Consider the following 21,581-nt stretch of genomic DNA (forward strand, 5'->3'; position numbering starts at 1 on the left):
GAGAAAGACCTGGGAAATGACAAGGAAGCACATCTTGCAGTAAGAGATGAGTTAATTGCTTAGAAATCCTGGTGACCTCATGCCCCTACCCTGAAACCCAGCATTAACACTACTCCCGTAAACCTCCATTAAAGAACATTTGAACCATTCCGACAACTTCAATATTAATGATATATTAGCAATGCAACAACAACTTGCATTCATATAGTGCCTTTAATGTAATAAAACATGCAGACTCAAGCTGCTATAAAATCACAATGCAGGCCAAAGTGCCAAATGTAATAAAGTTAATGAATATAATTCCAAACACACGAATTGCCTTCCATATGCCAACCCATGGTGTCTTTCTTATAAGGGTTTTCAAACTCTTTACTACTCAAACAATAAAAACTTGCATTTATATAGCACCTTCAATGCAGGAAAACATTCCAGAGGACTTCACAGGAACATAATTAGACAAAAAATCACTCCAAACCAAAGGAGATATTGGAATGGGTGACTAAAAGCTTGGTCAAAGAAGTAGGTTTTAAGGAGGGTCTGCAAGGAGGAGAAAGAGGTGGAGAGATTTCAGGTGGGAATTCTAGAGCTTGGAGCCTAGACGGCTGAAGGCATGGCTTTCAAAGATGGGGCAAAGGGAATGGGGGAATGTGCTATAGGCCAGAGTTGGAGGACTCAGAGTTCTTGGAGCATAGTCGGTCTGGAGGGGGTTACAAAGATAAGGGGGGAGGGCGGTGTGGGCGAAGCCATGGAGAATTCTGAACACTCCCCTAGTGGTCACAGCAAAGTGGATGGAAGGCTGCTGTTCTTTGTTTTTGGACCCTTGCAATGCTTGTGGCTGGTGTAATCTGGGTCCTCAATCCTGTGAGGGCCCGACTGCAGGCTGCTGTTTCACAGCTTCTGCCAGTGCAGTCTGGCCCAGCTGACTTGCTGACACCATGACTGCTATTGGTTGAGGGGGCGGTTAAGGAGCAGACATACTGACATCCTGAGAGGGCAATAAGTACTGCTCCCATCGCGTCATTGCCACTTCCGTGGAGTTGGGGCTCATCACTTCTTCTGAAGGAGAGCAGATTGCAAAAGATGAGTGACTTCTCAAAGCCCCTATCTATTTGATCCACAAATTTGTCCAAGGTGGACCTGTATCTCCAAAGTCTGCATGGCAGCCGTTTGAGCTTCCACAAAGGCTGATGGAGTTGTCTTCTATCGTGTGGTCTTAGCTGCAGTGTCCCTGGAGGTGGCCATGCAGACTGCTCATGCCATACAAGATGACACCACATATGCTGAAAGAGGACTGCTACATATTGTCAGCTATGGTGCTGGTCCTTGGCAGGCTGTCCAATACTTAGTATAATGTGAAAGCCGAACAGTTTTCTTTTCATGGTCATTCTAAGGAAGAAGTGGTGGGGGTACTTGGTGGTTATACAAGTGGTAGTATGTGAAAAGAGAATGCTGTTGGTGTGTGGTCAAAAGGGAGCTAAGGAAGAGGTGAGTGTGTTTGGAATGAGAGAGATGTGTTGCAGTGTGCCCTTGTGATTATATGCTGGAGGATATGATGAAACGGAGAGAATTGATGAGAATGGTAGGGGAGGGGGTGAAAGGAGTGTTGTCAGATGCTGTTAGGAGAGATAAAGAGCCTTGCTGCTCTTGAGAGGGCATTGAACCTCTTCCTACACTGAAGCCAGGTCCTGACTGTGATGCTGCTAAAAATGATCATGTCAGCCACCTCTGTCCAGACCTGCAGGATAATGGCCCTGTGGATGTTCTTGCAGGATCTGGGGAATAGTACCTCCTTTGTTACCCAGAGGCATCAAAAAAATCGGCGGGGGCAATCTTTCGCCTCATTATCTTTCAGCAGTATAACAGTGGAATCTGGCATCAGGGAATGCAACTGTTATATATGTAAACTTGTATTTACTCTGTACAGCCACCAGAGGTCTCATCCCCTGGAGTCCCAAGGGATCCCATAATCCCTTGGGAGCACAGGTATTTAAGGAGGCCTCACAGGTTGGAGAAGCACTCTGGAGACCTGCAATAAAAGACTATGGTCACACTTCACCTTTGAGCTCAGTATTCAGTCTGACTCTTTTTCCATACATAACAACTGGTGACGAGATACAGATAGCGAACCCAAAGATGCAGAGAACAGTGGGCGTCGTGGAGAAATTCTCAGAGGGAAATGATTGGGAAAACTTTTGTGGAGCAACTTGACCAATACTTCCTGGCCAACGAGCTAGATGAGTAAGAGAACACTGCCAAACGAAGGGCGTACTCCTCACCGTCTGTGGGGCACCAACGTATGGCCTCATGAAGAATCTGCTCACTCCAGCGAAACCCACAGAGAAATCGTACGATGATTTGTGCACACTGGTCCGAGAGCATTTAAACCCGAAGGAAAGCATTCTGATGGCAAGGTACCGGTTCTGCACCTACAAAAGGTCTGAAGGCCAGGAAGTGGCGAGTTATGTCGCCGAGCTAAGAGGCCTTGCAGGACATTGCGAATTTGGAGCACATGCTCAGAGACTTTTTTGTACTTGGCATTGGCCACAAAACCATACTTCCCAAACTTTTGACTGTAGAGACCCCAACCTTGAGTCAGGCCACAGCGATAGCCCAGGCGTTCATTGCCACCAGTGACAATACGAAGCAACTCTCTCTCCACACAAGTGCTGCTACAAGTACTGTGAACAAAGTGATGATGTTTTCGAATCGCAACGTACAGGGCAGGTCACATATGCCTACAGCTGCACGTCCGCAGATGTCGGAGTCCACTATCAAGGGTGATGCATGCAAGGTCATTAACACCTTGTTGGCGGGGGTGATCATCGTTTCCATTCATGCCAATTCAAAGGGTTTGTTTGCAAGGGCTGTGGATCAGTGGGATACCTCCGAGTGTGCAGGCGAGCTGCTAATCCTGTTAAACCTGCAAACCACTGTGTTGCAGAGGAGGACAGAGCCACAGAGGATCACGACGAACCCGAGCCTCAGACGGAGGAGGCAGAGGTACGTGGGGTGCACACATTCACCATGAATTGTCCCCCGATAATGCTGAATATTGAACTAAATGGACTCCCGGTGTCAATGGAACTCGACAAGGGCGCGAGTCAGTCCATCATGGGCAAAAAGACTTTCGAAAGACTGGTGCAACAAGGCCTCAAGGCCAGTCTTAACTCCAATTCATACGAAACTAAGCACTTGCACGAAAGAACTGATTCCCGTAATTGGCAGTGCTACCGTAAGGGTCTCTTTCGATGGAGCGGTGCACAAGCTACCACTCTGGGTGGTACCGGGTGATGGTCCCACGCTGCTCGGTAGGAGCTGGCTGGGAAAGATACGCTGGAACTGGGACAACGTCAGAGCGCTATCGCCCGCTGACGACACTTCGTGTGCCCAGGTCTTAAACAAGTTCCCTTCACTGTTCGAACCAGGCATTGGAAAATTCCAAGGAGCAAAACTGAAGATGCACCTAATTCTGGGGGCGTGATCCATCTATCACTAGGTGAGAGCAGTACCGTACATGATGAGAGAGAAGGTAGAGATCGAGCTAGTCCGGCTGCAACAAGAGGGCATCATTTCACGGATCGAGTTCAACGAGTGGGCCAGTCCGATCGTTCCTGTCCTCAAGAGAGACGGCACCATCAGAATCTGTGGCGATTTGCAAAGTAACTATCAATCGTTTCTCCTTGAAGGACCAATGCCCACTACCAAAGGCCGACGACCTCTTTGCAATGCTGGCGGGAAGAAAGATGTTCACGAAACTGGATCTGACTTCAGCCTACATGACGCAGGAACTGGGGGAGTCATCGAAGGGCCTCACCTGCATCAACACGCACAAAGGTCTTTGAATTCCAAACATCTGATATAAATAAAATCAGCGGCGGCGATATTCCAGAGAAACATGGAAAGCTTACTGAAGTCGGTCCTGCATACCCATGGTCTTCCAGGACGACAGGTCGGAACACAGCCGAGCATCTGCAGAACCGGGAGGAGGTTCTTAGTCGACTCAAACGCATGGGGCTCAGGTTAAAACGCTCGAAATGCGTTTTCCTGGCGCCTGAAGTGGAGTTCTTGGGAAGGAGGATTGCAGCGCACGGCATCAGGCCTACCAACACAAAGACAGAGGCAATCGAGAACGCACCGAGGCCACAGCACGTGACGGAGCTGCGGTCATTTCTGGGACTCCAAACTACTTTGGTAACTTCTTACCGGGTCTCAGCACACTGTTAGAACCACTACATGTCTTGCCATGATAAGGGGACGAATGGGTTTGGGGCAAAAGCCAAGAAAATGCTTTTGTAAAAGTGAGAAAATTGTTATGCTCAAACAAATTGCTTGTGTTGTATGATTCATGTAAGCGTTTGGTACTAGCAAGTGATGCGTCGTCCTATGGCGTCGTGTGTATTGCAACAAGCTAATGATTTCGGGAAACTGCAACCGATTGCTTATGCATCTAGGAGTCTGTCCAAGGCTGAGAGCGCCCACAGCATGATTGAGAAAGAAGCTTTAGCATGTGTCTATGGGGTAAAGAAAATGCATCAATACCTGTTTGGGCTAAAATTCGAATTGGAAACTGACCATAAGCCACTTATATCCCTGTTTTCCGAGAGTAATCCGCTTCCAGAGATGGGCGCTCATGTTGTCCGCATACAACTACGCCATCCGCCACAGGCCAGGCACAGAAAACTGCGCCAATGCTCTCCAGAGACTGCCATTGCCCACCATGGATGGAAATGGCGCAGCCCGCAGATTTAGCCATGGTTATGGAAGCATTTGAGAGTGAGCAATCACCCGTCACTGCCCGGCAGATCAAAACCTGGGCAAGCCAGGACCCCTTATTATCTCTAGTCAAAAGCTGTGTGCTTCACGGGAGCTGGTCCAGTGTCCCAGTGGAAATGCAGGAAGAGATAAAGCCGTTCCAGCGGCGCAAAGATGAAATGTCTATACAGGCAGACTGCCTTCTGTGGGGCAATTGAGTAGTGGTTCCCAAGAAGGTCAGAGACACCTTCATCAATGACCTTCACAGTACCCACCCAGGCATCGTAATGATGAACGCGATAGCCAGATCCCACGTGTGGTGGCCTGGTATCGATGCGGACTTAGAGTCCTGCGTTCACAGATGTAATACGTGCTCGCAGTTAAGCAGTGTACCCAGGGAGGCGCCGCTAAGTTTATGGTCTTGGCCCACCAAACCGTAAGGTCTGGGGTACACGTCGACTATGCAGGCCCGTTCTTGGGTAAAATGTTCCTTGTGGTTGTAGATGCGTACTCCAAGTGGATTGAATGGGAGATAGTGTTGGCTAGCACATGTGCTGCCACTACTGAAAGCCTGTGAGCCATGTTTGCCACACACGGCCTACCCGATGTCCTGGTGAGCGACAAGGGGTCATGTTTTACCAGTGCTGAGTTCAAAGAATTCATGACCCGTAACGGGATCAAACATGTCACATCTGCCCCGTTTAAACCAGCATCCAATGGTCAGGCAGAGAGAGCAGTGCAAACCATCAAGCAAGGCTTGAAGAGGGTAACTGAAGGCTCGCTGCAGACTCGCCTATCCCGAGTCCTGCTTAGCTACCGCACGAGACCCCACTCGCTCACTGGGATCCCACCTGCTGAACTGCTCATGAAAAGAGCACTTAAGACAAGGCTCTCGTTAGTTCACCCTGATCTACATGAACAGGTAGAGAGCAGGCGGCTTCAACAAAGTGCATACCATGATAGCGCAAATGTGTCACGCGAGATTGAAATCAATGATCCTGTATTTGTATTAAATTCTGGACAAGGTCCCAAGTGGCTTCCCGGCACTGTCGTGGTCAAAGAGGGGAGCTGAGTGTTTTGGGTCAAACTTTCAAATGGACTCATTCACCGGAAACACTTGGACCAAATCAAACTCTGATTTACGGACTATCCTGAGCAACCCACCTTGGTCCCTACCTTTTTTTGCTCCCCCAACATACACACCAGTGGCAACCGGCACCACGGTTGACCACGAAGCAGAACCCATCATCCACAGCAGCCCAGCAAGACCAGCTGCACGGCAGAACAGCGAGGGCCCAACAAATGGCAAGAAGGGCCCCAGATCGACTCACATTGTAAATAGTTACACTATTGACTTTGGTGGGGTGGGGGTAGAGGGGGGGGGGGGGAAAGAGAGAGAGAGAACTCATATTTACTCTGTACAGCCACCAGAGGGCTCATCCCCTGGCGTCCCAAGGGATCCCATAATCTCTGGGGAGCACAGGTATTTAAGGAGTCTCACAGGTTGGAGAGGCACTCTGGAGACCTGCAGTAAAAGAGTAAGGTCACACTCTACTTTGAGCTCAGTGTTCAGTCTGACTCTTTCTCCATACATAACAGCAACCTTGCTTGAAGAGATGCTTTCCTGCTTTAAATAGACCTTGTAAAGTGCTCCAGAGTGTGCAGAGAAAATGGGTGGGCTACCCGTTTCCCAATCCGATCTGTGGGCAGCCCATCAATCATACTAAAATGAGACTCTTGAATTAAAATTGCCCAGGCCTCGCACTGGCAATGTCATGGTGTCTTGCCACTTGCCCCGCACCTCCATTCACGCTCTTGACACATTAAAAATGCTTATTTTTTGTGATAAACCCATTTTCAGCTGTAAACCCATTTCATCAGGGCATAAAATTTAGTTTAAATATTTTAATTATTTTCTTTTACTGAACAGCAATCCGATGACCTTTTCCCAGGACAGTTGTGTGCCACTGATTATTCCAAAACTGCGTGGCAAGACTATATATAATCAAAATAAATTAAACAATTTTTCAGCATCCCACTAGAGGGAGGGAAAAAGGAAATGAATTTAAAATTAAGCACATGTTGCTCTTACAGCTGTCTCTAGGAACTGTGTGACTTGCTGCCTTTTTCTCCTTTCCCTTTAGGATTGCTTCGTATCCCCTTGACACCCCCCATAGCCCATGTTAAGAAACTCATTTAGGAATCAAGGGGGCAGACCTGCATTATTATTCACCCCGCTGTGTATCAGAAATTATAATGTATTTAAAAATGATTTCCAGTTTGGTATTTCAAATATACCAATATTCTTTTTATTTTTTTCTCTTGGATTCTGAGAAATTGTGTTGTAAGTCCTGTGTTTTTTTGTTTATTCAGGACTAGCACTAAATACAAAACAAATTTTCTACAGGAAAGTTTCAGTGGCACATAATTATCCTGGAAATGCCTGTTACTGCAACTAGTCACCCTCTCCGCTTCGGATGCAGGTTTAAATAAAACTTCATCTGCTGTTCTCAAAATGAATAAGGTACTTCCAAGCTTAACAGGCCTAGGATGGAACAATTGACCCTCATCAGTTTGGAATAAACGGTGGGCTGCAACATTTCACAAACTGACTCATCTGGCATGATTGCACATCATCATTGCCTGCATCCTGTGGGTTTTTAAAAAAACTCAGACCTTGGCTCTGAATAGAGCTCATTCACACATCCTTATACATGATCTAAAATGCCAAAATATGATGGTTACTTTTTTGCCAGAAACAAATTGTGGTGCAGATAGCCCAGATGGTCCATGTAACTGGATTGCAAAACCTGGTGCACATAGTATTGCTCCCATAAATTGTGGCAGTGGTCCTTTTTAAAAGGAAAGATTTTAATTTAAATAGTGGCATGGTCAAGAGAAGCTGGGACATCGAGAACTCCCTATTCCTCTTTGTGTAGCTCTGTGAGATCTTAAACATCCACCAGAACATGGCACTAGGAACCTGAATTTAATATCTTACCTGACGGATGGGATCTTCAGCAGTGCAGCATTCCCTCAGTACTGCACTGAAGTATTGTCTAGATCATGTGCTTAAATTCTTGAGCGGGGTTTGAAACTTCAACCTTATGACTTCAAGGCAAGAATGCTACTGCTGAGCCAAACTTGGCTTTTAGACATGTATCAATTAAAACCAAACTATTTTAATAATCTGCCTCATGTGAATTCTAATTAGTTTAATTAAATATAATTTTAAAAGTTGTTATATGTACAGAAGAACTTCAGTCATAACTGTATGAAATGTTTTTGTTCTGGAACTGTGTTGTTCAATAACTTAATATATTTTTTGATAGTTAATGAAGAAGGCTGTGATTCCGATGGAGAAAACTGCTTCCATGATTCAACTGCAGAAGATGAGCAGAGTCATGATCCAAACGTTCAAGAATACCTTCAGCAAGGAGACACTGCTGTCATTTTCCCTGAAGCACCAGAGGAGCAGCATAGACGAGGCACACCAGAAGCGAGTGGACAAGAAGAAAATGGTAACTTAATTTAAAAACAAAACAAACTATTGACTCTAAAACATGCAATTTCTAACAAGATATTTTAAACTATTTTCTAAAGGCAAGATTTTTTGAAGTTTATTTTGGCTGTTTGGTACAATCAGTAAAATCAGATGGTTTACTCATCTGTTGTATGAAATATGTACCACTGCACACATGTTAATACACTAGATAACATGCATGATTTTAACAAAGAATGTGACTATTTGAAATTGTGATAACTTGTTAGCAATGAAGAAACTGATCTTCTAGTCTGACATCCTGGCTACAGTAGTTCTATATATGATAACTTGCCTCTTCCTACCTCTGCAACCTGCTGTCCATGATCCTTTAATTTCTTGCGTTCTTTGCATCTCTCTCTTCGCTCATCTTTCAGATGCAGAGCCTTTAGCGATTTCAGCCCTGCACTCTGAAACAGTCTCACACTGCCCTGTTACTTCTCTGCTCTCTTTCAAATGCCTCCTCAAAACTTGTGTCTGCAGTCTCTCGGTCACCATTCTTAATCTTTGTTGCTCCATTTCTCCGTCGCTAGTTACTTCCACATCTAAAGCACTTTGAGACATACAGTTTATGTTCAATACTGATACTGATGTACTATATAGTTTGTAAAAACAAATTGGTTTTTTTAAGTAGCATCTTGACATCTAATTTTTTTATATGCCAGTGCCATACATTGCAAATAAAATTCATGAACTTCTGTGGTCCACTTCATGGCCATTTGAGACCTGTGATTTTCCTCGCCATTGATTAGATCTGTGATTTTCTGCCAATTTGGATATTTTCTACTTTGATTATTTACGAATCATGTTACACAATCTTTTTCCTTTTTCTCTATTTTCTCTCTTAAAATCACCCCAAAAATTTAATCTTAATTGCATTGCAGTGAAAAAAACTTCTGACATTTTCATTCATTCACTATGTAAGCATTTAAAATACATTTTAGTGATTATATAGTGAATGATGAATTGCTTCAACTCTCCTTTGCACTTCCCAATGCAGTCTGCTAAACCTTGTCCCTGTCCTTGGGCATCTCTATCCCCATGTAGCTGAGCCATGACTTGAGCTTAAGTACAAGTGCATAGAATCTGTTGCTTCTCTTGCACCTGTAAATAACATGCACACAGTCCTCTTTAATGCCCTCAGAATGCTTCGGCACACAGGACTGGCAGTATAGCTCAAAATTAAACAAAACAAAGTGCATATCCAAAGCAGTTACTAATTTTACAGTGAAAAAGATTGATGTGGTTGCATTGTGCACTAAGGAGGAACAGTTAAGTGCATTGTAGCTAGTTCGCCTGTTCACTTCAGTAAAAGTCTAAAAAGACGAAGATATTTCTTTCCTATTCTGCTCATCAGTGAACAATACCATAGGATATTCACCATATAAAATGAAAGTCTTTACATATGGTATCTGAAGTCCTTGCATGCGAAGCATCACTATTGTGTATTTGGATTCTATGAATACGTCATATCTTAATTTTCTGATTTGTCCATTTTTTAAAACTGTTTCTCCCAAATACCTTGGGTAGGAAATAAGAAAAATTACCCTGAACTTCCCAATTATATCCCTCTTTGCTTTATTCCTGGCATTATTAAAGTGGTAAACCCCTATTTTCCTCAAGGTCAAGTGATTTCTTTTTAAATTATATGCTCTGCTACCTGGTTCAGAATGGAATCACATTACAAATTGTGCTGCAGACCCACATGAGCAATGCCACAGAAGGTCAGCTTGTAAAGCAAAACAAGTGTTTTTAATTTTTATTCCAGAAGATATGTAACAGCAGAAATAAAACATGTACAATAACAAGTCATCTATGTTGAACTGAATGACTAAAAGGAAAAGATCTAACTATGCATAAATATGGTAACTCCCTGGTTGAACAACAATACTATACTGGAGAGTGAGAAAGTTGGATCTCAAACCAGTGTCCTAAGCTTAAATAAAGGAGACTATAAAAGTATGAAGGCAGAGTTGGCTAAAGTGGACTGGGAAATAGATTAAAGTATGAGACGGTTGATGAGCAGTGGCAGACATTTAAGGAGATATTTCATAACTATCAACAAAAATATATTCTAATGAGAAGGAAAGACTAACAGAAAGGATAACCATCCGTGGCTAACTAAAGAAATAAGGGATGGTATCAAATTAAAAACCAGGGCATACAGGCCCCAAGTTTCCACACGCGGCAAAACAGGCACCCCTCCGAGCTGGGCGCCCGTTTTTCGCGCCTAAAACGACGCCTGAAAAAAAACGCGCTATTCTCGAGCGCTTTGCAGCTCGATGTCAGCTTGGCGCGGCGCCCAGGGGGCGGAGCCTACCACTCGCGCCAATTTTGTAAGTAGGAGGGGGCGGGTACCATTTAAATTAGTTTTTTTCGTGCCGGCAACCCTGCACGTGCGCGTTGGAGCGTTCGCGCACGCGCAGTGTGAAGGAAACATTGGCACTCGGCCATTTTTGTAGTTCTTTGTAGCTGTTCAATTTTTTACATTTTTTAATAAAACCACATTGACCTTCCATGATCAGCACTGAGGCTTCTTGCAGCAGTGTGAAGGCTGCAGGAAGCCTCAGAAGTTGAGGCAGCCGTTTCCCGACAGGCCCGACCGACGGCAGGGGGGCCTCGGGAATGGCTGCCTCAACTTCTGAGGCTTCCTGCAGCCTTCTCACTGCCTCCTCCCCCCCTCCCCCTGCCGTCGGGAACGGCTGCCTCCTCAATGCCTCCCCCCCCGCTGCCGTCGGGAATGGCTGCCTCAACTTCTGAGGCTTCCTGCAGCCTTCTCACTGCCTCCTCCCCCCTCCCCCTGCCGTCGGGAATGGCTGCCTCCTCACTGCCCCCCCCCCCTGCCGTCGGGAACGGCTGCCTCAACTTGAGGCTTCCTGCAGCCTTCTCCCTGCCTGAAGCACTTTCACACAGGTAGGAACATGGTTTATTTAATCTTTTCTTTGCTTATAAATTTTTATTCCGGTTGGAATTATTTGTATAATATTTATATAAGTATAACTAAGGATTTATTGTAGAATGTAATGACTTCCCTCCCCTCACCCCCACCAACCTCGTTCCGGACGCCTAATTTGTAACCTGCGCCTGATTTTTTAATGTGTAGACAAGTTTTTTTCAGGCCTACAAAAATTTTCACTTGCTCCATTCTAAGTTAGTTTGGAGTACGTTTTCACTGGAAACTTTCAAATCAGGCGTCAGTGGCTGGACACGCCCCCTTTTGGAAAAAAAAAATCTGTTCCAAAGTGAAACTATTCTACGTGACTAGAACTGCAGAAAACTTAAATGTGGAGAATTGCGATTTCGAAGATGCTCCGTTCTCCACCAGTTGCTCCTAAAAATCAGGAGCAAATCATGTGGAAACTTGGGGCCACAGTGTGGCCAAGACTAGTGGGAGGCCAGAGGATTGGGAAACTTTGAAAAGCCAGCGAAGAATGACAAAAAATATAATAGAGGGAAGATAGATTATGAAAGTAAGCTAGCACGAAATATAAACACAGATAGTAAGAGTTTCTACAAGTACATTAAAAGGAAAAGTGACTAAAGTAGAAATGTTGATCCCCTGGAGTAGGAGACTGGGGAATTAATAATTGGGAACAGGGAAATGGCAGAGACTTTGAACAAATATTTTGTATCGGTCTTCACTGTAGAAGATACTAAAAACATCCCAATAGTGGATAATCAAGGGGCTATAGGGAGGGAGGAACTTTATCACTAAAGAAGTAGTACTCGGTAAAATAATGGGACTAAAGGCGGACAAGTCCCCTGGACCTAATGGCTAGCATCCTAGGGTCCTAAAAGATGTGGCTGCAGAGATAGTGGTTGTAATCTACCAAAATTCTGGGGAGCTCCCAGCGGATTGAAAAACCGCAAATGTAACGCCCATATTTAAAAAAGGAGGCAGATAGAAAGTGGGAAACAATAAACCGGTTAGCCTAACATCTGTCGTTGAGAAAATGCTGGAGTCTATTATTAAGGAAGCAGTAGCAGGACACTTGGAAAAGTATAATTCAATCCAGTAGAGTCAGCATGATTTTATGAAAGGGAAATCATGTTTGACAAATTTGCTGGAGTTCTTTGCGGATGTAACGAGCAGGATGGATAAAGGGGAACCAGTGGGTGTGGTGTATTTGGATTTCCAGAAGGCATTCGATAAGGTGCCACATAAAAGGTTACTGCACAAGATAAAAGTTCACGGTGTTGGGGGTAATATATTAGCATGGATTGAGGATTGACTAACTAACAGAAAACAGAGAGTGAGAATAAATGGGTCATTCTCCGATTGGCAAACAGTAATTAGTGGGGTGCCGCAGGGATCAGTGCTGGGGCCTCAACTATTTCCAATCTATATTAATGACTTGGATGAAGGGACTGAGTGTAATGTAGCCATGTTTGCTGTTGTTACAAAGATGGGTGGGAAAGCAAATTGTGAGGAGGACACAAAATCTGCGAAGGGATATAGACTGGCTAAGTGAGAGGGCAAAAAATTGGCAGATGGAGTGTAATGTGGGAAAATGTGCGGTTAACCACTTTGGCAGAAAAAATAGAAAAGCAAATTATAAGTTAATTGGAGAGAAATTGCAAAGTCCTTCAGTACAGAGGGACCTGGGGGTCCTTGCACATGAAACACAAAAGGTTAGTGTGCAGGTACAGAAAGTAATCAGGAAAGCAAATGGAATGTTGGCCTTTATTGCTAGGGGGATAGAGTATAAAAGCAGAGAAGTCCTGCTACAACTGTACAGGGTATTGGTGATGCCACATCTAGAGTACTGCGTGCGGTTTTGGTCCCCGTATTTAAGGAATGATATACTTACATTGAAGGCTGTTCAGAGAAGGTTCACTCGGTTGATTCTGGAGTTGAGGGGGTTGACTTATGAAGGTCGGTTGGGACTATACTCATTGGAGTTCAGAAGAATGCGAGGTGTTCTTATCGAAACATATAAGATAATGAGAGGGCTCGACAAGTTGGATGCAGAGAAGATATTTCCACTGGTGGGAAACTAAAATTAGGGGACATAGTCTTAGAATAAGGGGCTGCCCATTTAAGACTGAGATGAGGAGGAATTTTTTCTCTGGGGATTGTAAAACTGTGGGAAATTCTCTGCCCCAGAGAGCTGTGGAGGCTGGGTCATTGAATATATTTAAGGCGGAGATAGACAGGTTTTTGAGCGATAAGGGAGTAAAGGGTTATGGGGAGTGCAGTGCGCAGGGAAGTGGAGCTGAGTCCATGATCAGATCAGCCATGATCTTATTAAATGGCAGAGCAGGCTCAAGGGGTCAAATGGCCTATTCCTGCTATTTCTTGTGTTCTTGTATACTCCGTTAAATCAATCAGATAAAGCTGCACTGGCCATTTTAAATCTTGAAATATATTTCCTGCAATATTCTGAAATGAGTTTCTGCCTAAAAAAAAAACACCTTTATTTGGCTAGGTCACAAACAATACGCAATGTTTCTTGGATTCACAACCGTTGGACACGGGCCACTCAAGTTGTAAATTGTGTTTTTACAAGCTAAAATGTAACTAACACTTTCATTTTCTTTGAACTGGAAAATAGAGGAAGAAAAATTAGACACCATCCATGTTTGATGTGGGCGGCGTCTATGCAAGTCTGTAATATGTCTAACATTTGTAGCGCCATAAGGCCAAGAACATTGATCGGGTTAGCCTGCTTTTTTTTCTATTATCAAATTTAGTTGCTTTGGGGAACATAATATTGGGCCAAAGTCTAAAATTAACCAGCTCCATCTTAGAAATAGGTTAAAATTCAGTACTTACTTGTATATTATTTCATACGTTTAGGAACACCTGATGCTTTTGCTCAGCTGCTTACGTGCCCATATTGCGACAGAGGATACAAGCGCTTGACTTCACTAAAAGAGCACATTAAATATCGCCACGAAAAGAATGAAGACAACTTCAGCTGCTCCCTTTGCAGCTACACTTTTGCCTACAGAACACAACTGGATCGTCACATGGCTTCACATAAGTCCGGACGAGATCAGGTAAAATGAAGAAAGCAATTTAATATTCCTGTTCCTGTCATATAATAGACAACAAAGAGCAAGTGCGTTAATTGTCATTTATCTGTACTAGTCCTGTATATTGAGCCCTGTTGATTGATGAGAGACTAAAGCTTCTGTCGAAAGATCACTTTCACTTCCATAACCAGAGATGTTTTGCTGTAGGATGTTTTATTTTCCCGTCTCTGCCCCTGCGTCAGCTCATCTGCTGCTGAAACCCTCATTCATGCTTTTGTTACTTCCAGACTCGACTATTACAATGCTCTCCTGGCCAGCTTCTCATCTTCCACCCTCTGTCCACTTCAGCTTGTCCAAAACTCTGTCTCTATCAGAACTTGCACCAAGTTCCATTCACCCATCACCCCTGTGCTCGCTGAATCCTTGTGTTCAAATCCCTCAATGACCACTCCCCTCCCTATCTCTAGCCTCCTCCAGGCCTACAATTCCCCAGAGATACCTCCAGTTCTGGCCTCTTGTGTATCCCTGATTTCCTTCACCTCACCATTGCCAGGCATGCCTTCAGCGGTTTAGACCCTAGGCTATGGAATTCCCTTCTTAAACCTCTCTGCCTCTGTACTTCTCTCTGCTCCTTAAGATTTTCCTTAAAACCTACTTCTTTGACCAAGATTTTGGTCACTTGTCTTAATATCTCCCTACTGTGGTTTTAGTGTAAAATGTAGTCTGATTAATGCTCCTACGAAGCACCATGGGACATTTTACTACGTTAAAGGCTCTATATAAAGTTAGATTTAATAATGGTGTGATTTATTTTTTGAACATACCTAGTTCACAAACCTCTAGCAAAGCAACCAAAAATCCAATGGATAATTGATGCATTAGGTAGTCACCAAAGTTCCCACTAAGCTGTGCAGTAATTGGAAATATCCCGCACAGGCCGCTCACCGGCTTTTCCATTGTAAGCACCGTGCATGTGCAGAAATTTAAAGGGACCTTGCAGTAAAAGAAAGAGGCCTTGCAGGACAAAGCGCAACTTACAGAGAACATTGGTTGTCACACAGTGCACCTAAATACTAGTAACATTCACCAAATCCAGTCCACAAAACACTGCTTAAAGCACTCTCTCCACTATTCTATTCCGTGCACAGAACAATGTATTTTAGAAAATAATATGACACTAACAGCCTGTTGTAACTGAAAAACAATTGCAATAAAAGTGTATATTTTTATATATGTGCAACTTTTGCTAATAACTAAATGAATTCATGCCTAATAATATCATCTATAAGAAAATGCTCCGACAACAGCAAATTGTAAGAACATAAGAAAAAGTAGTAGGAGTCACCATATGCTCGCTCTCTCGAGCCTGCTCTGCTATTCAATAAGATCATGGCTGATCTGATCTTGGCCTCACCTCCACTTTCCTGCCTGTTCCCCATAACCCTTGACTCCCCTATAGTTCAATAATCTGTCTATCTCAGTCTTGAATATATTCAATGACTCAGCCTTCATAGCTCTCTGGGGTAGAGAATTCCAAAGATTCACGATCCTCAGAGAATTCCTCCTCATCTCCGTTTAAAATGGTCGACCCCTTATTCTGACACTATGCCCCTAGTTCTAGATTCCCCCATAGGGGGAACATCCTCTCAGCATCTACCCTGTCAATAGGTAGGTTGCTTTATAGTGGTGTGCTGTGGAATACAGAAATCTATATGGAAGAATCTAGTACCTAATGACAAACTAATCTTAATTGAGCAATCTCAGTCTTTCTTCTGAGTTAAATTAATTTTGCAAGTCACGGCTTTCATTTAATATTCTCTTTGTATTGACTGCTGCCTTTGTATAACTTGCACAGAGTAGGAGGTTTCAACTCCTTCATTTTACAGCCTTGTGAAAATTCGTAATTGTGTAAAGGAAATGGAAAGTATAGGAAAAACTACTTTTGGTACAAAGATTCCTTCTCTCACCACCGCTGACTTCAAGTAAGGTTAATAAATAGTTAAAACGCTAACCTTGTGAAAGATGACTCCCAGTTTAAAAGGCCCTTTTCCTTCCCTCTGGAGAGCTGCTGTTTGGGTATACCAACTCTGAGGGAACTGTTCAGTTGACGACAATTGCACGGTGTCAGTGACCAGCTCTATAGAGAATACTGCAGATTAGCATTAGGGTCAGAAAAGATTCTGATATGTGGGATTTCCTATGGAGCTGCTTATTGATGTTCATACCTGATGCCAGCTGAGCAGCTCCTGCAGACTGGAGAGATGGAAAACAGCAGGTCTCCATGCGAAAGAGAAAAGATAAAAATAACTTGCATTTATATAGCTTATCTTGCTTGGAACATCTTGGAGCACTTTACAAGAGGGAGAGGAGGCCTCCGCAAAGGCGACAGGAATGGATTAAGGTGGTAGGTAAAACGGATGGCACAGTCGGCCAGCTTTCCAGGAGGGTTTTGAAGGAAGGGAGAAAGTAGTAAACTGAAGTATTTTTAGGCGAGAACTCCAAAGAGGAAAATCATAGTGGCTGAAAGATTGGCTTCCAGTGATGGGAGTGAAGTATGAGCAGTAATGTAGAGTCCGAAGATAAAGGTTATAGACTGCGATGTGGTTGGAGAGAATTGCTGAGATAAGACGAAGCAAGACCATGGAAAGATTGAAAAGGACCTTGAAATCTGTATGCCAAGGAACAGAGAAAGTGGAACTTGACCAAGACATGGATGATGGTTCGGTGCAGGACTTTGTGTGACAACAGGCACAGGCATCAGAATTCCAGAAGTTTGAGGAGAATGGGAGACTGTTGAAGAGAACATTTGAGAATTCCATGACATGATGAAGGCATGGAATGGAGTTTCAATTAATAATAATAACTTTTATTTATATAGCCCCTTTTAATGAAGTAAAATGTCCCAAGGCGCTTCACAACAGTGTTACAAGACAAAACAGATAAATTTGACACCAAGCCACAAAAGAAGAAATTAAGGCAGATGACCAAAAGCTTGTTTAAAGAGATAGGTTTTACGGAGCATCTTAAAGGAGAAAGAGAGGTAAAGAGGCGGCATTAGGGAGGGAGTTCGAGTTTGGGGCCCAAACAGCTGAAGGCACAGCCACCGATGGTTCAGCAGTTATAATGAGGGATGTCCAAGAGGCCAGAATTTGAGGAGCGCAGACATCTTGTGGGGCTGTGAGGCTGAAAAAGATTAGAGAGATAGGGAGAGGCAAGGCCAATGATTTTTAAACGAGAATGAAAATTTTGAAATCGAGGCATTGTTTAACCGCGAGCCAATGTAGGTCAGAAAGCACAGGGGTGATGGGTGATCATGACTTGGTGCAAGTTAGGACACGGGCTGCTGAGTTTTGGATGAACTCAAGTTTATGTAGTGTAGAATGTGGGAGGCCAGCCAGGAGTGAATTGGAGCAGTCAAGTCCAGAGGTAACAAAGGCATGAATGAGTGTTTCAGCAGCAGAAGAGCTGAGGCAGGGGCAGGCAATGTTACGGAAGTGGAAAAATGCGGTTTTAGTTATGCCGTGGATATGTGGCTGAAAATTCATTTCATGGTCAACTATGACATCTAGATTGCGAACAGTCTTCACCCTCAGATTGATGCTAGGGAGAGGGATAGATTCAGTGGCTAGGGAATGCAGTTTCTGGCGGGGACCAAAGACAGTGGCTTCAGTCTTCCCAATATTTAATTGAAGAAAATTTCTGCTTATCCAGTACTGGATGTCGGACAAGCAGTCTGACAATTTAGATACCAAGCAGGGGTCGAGAGAAGTGGGGGAAAGGTAGAGCTGGGTGTCGTCACCGTACATGTGGAAACTGACTCCGTGTTTTCGGATGATAGCTCCAAGGGGCAGCATATAGATGAGACATAAGAGGGGGCAAGGACAGATCCTTGGGAGACACCAGAGGTAACGATGCGGGAGTGGGAAGAGAAGCCATTGCAGGAGATTTTCTGGCTACGATTAGACAGGTAAGAATGGAACCAGGCGAGTGCAATCCCACCTAGCTGGACGTTGGTGGAGAGGAGGATGGAGTGGTCAACTGTATCAAAGGCTGCAGACAGGACCAGGAGGGATAGTTTACCTTTGTCAGACTCACAAAGTATGTCATTTGTGACTTTGATGGGAGCCATTTCGATACTGTGGCAGGAGTGAAAACCAGATTGAAAGGATTCAAACATTGAATTCATGGAAAGATGGTCACGGATTTGGGAGACGATAACACGTTCAAGTACTTTGGACAGGAAAGGGAAGTTGGAGATGGGGCGTTGGCTAGCAAGCAAAGTGGGGTCAAGGGTTGGTTTTTTTGAGGAGAGGGGTGATGACAGCAGATTTGAAGGAGAGGGGAACAGTACCTGAGGGGAGAGAATCGTTAACTATGTCGGCTAAGATGGGAGCCAAAAAAGGAAGTGCAGAGGGAGAAAGGCAAGGGTGAAAGCGAGCAATGTTAAGGAGATTGTTGAATGCAGCTTTGATGACTGAACTTTTTTGTAACCTCAGTATATATTGAAAGTACCATCCCGTATTCATGCCTGCATGCAGACACATGGGTTAGATTTTCTTCCCGAAAACAGCCCAACTTTGAACAGTACAGTGAAAGGCAAATAGGGTAGAATGGTCTTCTGTCAAACCAGCCCCCCAAAATGCCCCAAGATATTTTCCTGCAGCTGCAATCCCCACCATGTATAAATGAAGGCAGGTCACCACAACCTAGTTCTACCCAGTATTTTATTTTGTTGTTGCCCCTTTCCTGCCACTGTCGCTATTGTAGTGTACGCACCTGTGAGTATGCTCACAGATTTGTAGAGCTGTTGCATTGTGAGTGACTTAGCCAGTCACGCGATGTTCACGAGTCAGTAAAACCCCAGTCAGTTGGGTCTAGGTCATCCACGATGAGGCATGCGGTTATGAGCCTAGTGGATGAACTGGTAATGTGTAGTGTGATTGTTAAACCTTTGCTATCAAAAACTGGTTCGTTTATTAACAATGTGTTTCTATGAATTCTTAAACAAAGACCCCATGAAGCAGATACATTACAGCGATAAAGGTGGCACTAGTAGTGTTGGGACTAGTAGTGTCCCAACAGTGGGAAAGTACAATGAAGGCCATCGCTGAAGCTTTGCTGTGAATCTGCAGGTCTATTAAAGGCTGTAACAAACTGAATAACTGAGCCTATTGATATTCATGGTGTTAAAGTTACGTGAAAGATTCTAGTGCATAATTAAACATTTCAGCAAATTTTTGGATAGTAATGGATTTCCCTTTAGGAATTTCCTTCTCCTTTGTTTTGAGGAAGAGAACAATGAAGATACGGAGGAGGAAAGAGTGGAAGTAATGAAAGTCTGACATAGAGGCCATCAAAAAAAACCTGTAGATACCAATAGAGTATCTTCAGACAGAGGAGGTGAAAAGGTGTGCTTCCTACCAGATATGGTACAGAATTATGCCACCTCTTAGCCATGGAGCTGGAGCCCCTTCCCAATAGGGCACAGCCTTGTCAGTTAGTGACTACAGCTCTGATTTCTTTTTTTCTCTGCTACCGGTTTGTTCCAGGCACCCTCAACTGAGCTCAGTCATATCAGTAAGCAGAGCACCACTGCACTAAACAGATTGGATCCCCATTTAGGTATCTCTCTTCATCATCTTCCCGACCCTCGATCCCTCCGTCCTTGCAAACAATTGCCCATCTCCAATCTCCCTTTCTTCTCCAAAGTCCTTGAACGTGTTGTTGCCTCCCAAAGCCAATTTTTCCCGCAGTTCCCTGTTTGAATCCCTCCAATCTGGTTTCCGCGTCTGCAATAGCACCGAAACGACTCTCATCAAAGTCACAAATTACATCCTTTGTGACTGTGACAAAGGCAAACTATCCCTCACTGTCCCTTTTGACTTATCTGCAGCCTTTGACGCAGTTGACCACTCTATCCTTCTCCAACGCCTCTCCACTATTGTCCAACTGGGTGGGACTGCACTCGCCTGGTTCCATTCTTATCTATCTAATTGTAGCCAGAGAATCACCTGCAATGGCTTCTCTTCCCGCCCCAGCATCGTTACCTCTGGTGTCCCCCAAGGATCTATCCTTGACCCCCTCCTATTTCTCATCTACATGTTACCCCAACGCTGATGACACCCAGCTCTAGCTCACTACCACTTTTCTCAACCCCTCCACGGTCTCTAAATTGTCAGACTGCTTGTCCGACATCCAGTTCTGGATGAGTAGAAATGTTCTCCAGTTGAATATTGGGAAGGCCGAAGCAATTGTTTTCAGACCCCACCACAAACTCTGATCCCTAGACACTGACTCCATCCCCCTTCTCAACTCCTGTCTTAAGCCAACCAAACTGTTCGAAACCTTTGTGTCATATTTAACCCTGAAATGAGCATTCAACCACATATCTGCAGCGTAACTAAGACCGCCTATTTCCACCTCCGTAACATCACCATCTCTGCCCTTGCCTCAGCTCACCCGCTGCTGAAGCCCTCATCCATGCCTTTGTTACCTCTAGACTTGACTATTCCAACGCACTCCTGGCTGGCCTCCCACATTCGACCCTACGTAAACTAGAGGTGATCCAAAACTCGGCTTCCCGTGTCTTAACTCTGATCGAGTCCCACTCACCTATCACCCCTCGCTGACTGACGTACATTGGCTTCAGGTTAAGCAATACCTCGATTTCAAAATTCTCATCCTTATTTTCAAATCCCTCCATGGACTCTCCCCTCCCTATCTCTGCAATCTGCTCCAGCCCCACAACCACCCCCGCCCCCCGCAGATGTCTGCGCTTCTCTAATTCTGCCTTGCTGCGCATCCCTCAACCATTGGTGGCCATGCCTTCTGTTGCCTAGGCCCCAAGGTCTGGATCTCCTTGCCTATACCTCTCTTTCCTCCTTCAAGACACTCCTTAAAACATACCTCTTTGACTGGGCTTTTGGTCACCTGCACTGATTTCTACGTATGTGGCTCGTGTGTCAAATCTTTATCACATAATGTTCCTGTGAAGTGCCTTGAGACATTTCACTATGTTCAAGATCCTATATAAATACAAGTAGTTGTTGTTGAGTACCAAAGCAGGAAGCGAGCACTCCACTTTTATTAAGTGACTAAATTCCCACAAATCCAGGGTGCCATTGATTGAACTTAGTAAAGGCTCCATCTAACCCATCCCTAAATTACTACTGTTATGTATGTAAACCTGTAATTACCATGTCTAACCACCAGAGGGCTTATCCCCTGGAGTCCCAAGGGATCCCTCCCTAGGGAGCACCTGTATATAAGGAGGCCTCATAGGCTGGAGAGGCACTCGGAGATCTGTATT

The 21,581-nt window shown here is 44.3% G+C and overlaps 1 protein-coding gene across 2 annotated transcripts in view; it reads left to right on the forward strand.

Annotated features, from left to right (window-relative positions):
* zeb1b (zinc finger E-box binding homeobox 1b) overlaps positions 1–21,581 on the forward strand; it is a 194,194-nt gene that overhangs the window by 128,371 nt on the left and 44,242 nt on the right. For both annotated transcript variants that reach the window (XM_070881524.1, XM_070881525.1), the window contains 2 exons: positions 8,085–8,273; positions 14,094–14,296. In XM_070881524.1, the coding sequence (XP_070737625.1) occupies positions 8,085–8,273; positions 14,094–14,296 (392 nt within the window). The remainder of the gene's footprint in view (positions 1–8,084; positions 8,274–14,093; positions 14,297–21,581) is intronic.

This window comes from Pristiophorus japonicus, chromosome 5 (assembly GCF_044704955.1).
Source record: "Pristiophorus japonicus isolate sPriJap1 chromosome 5, sPriJap1.hap1, whole genome shotgun sequence".
Taxonomy (NCBI): Eukaryota; Metazoa; Chordata; class Chondrichthyes; family Pristiophoridae; genus Pristiophorus; species Pristiophorus japonicus.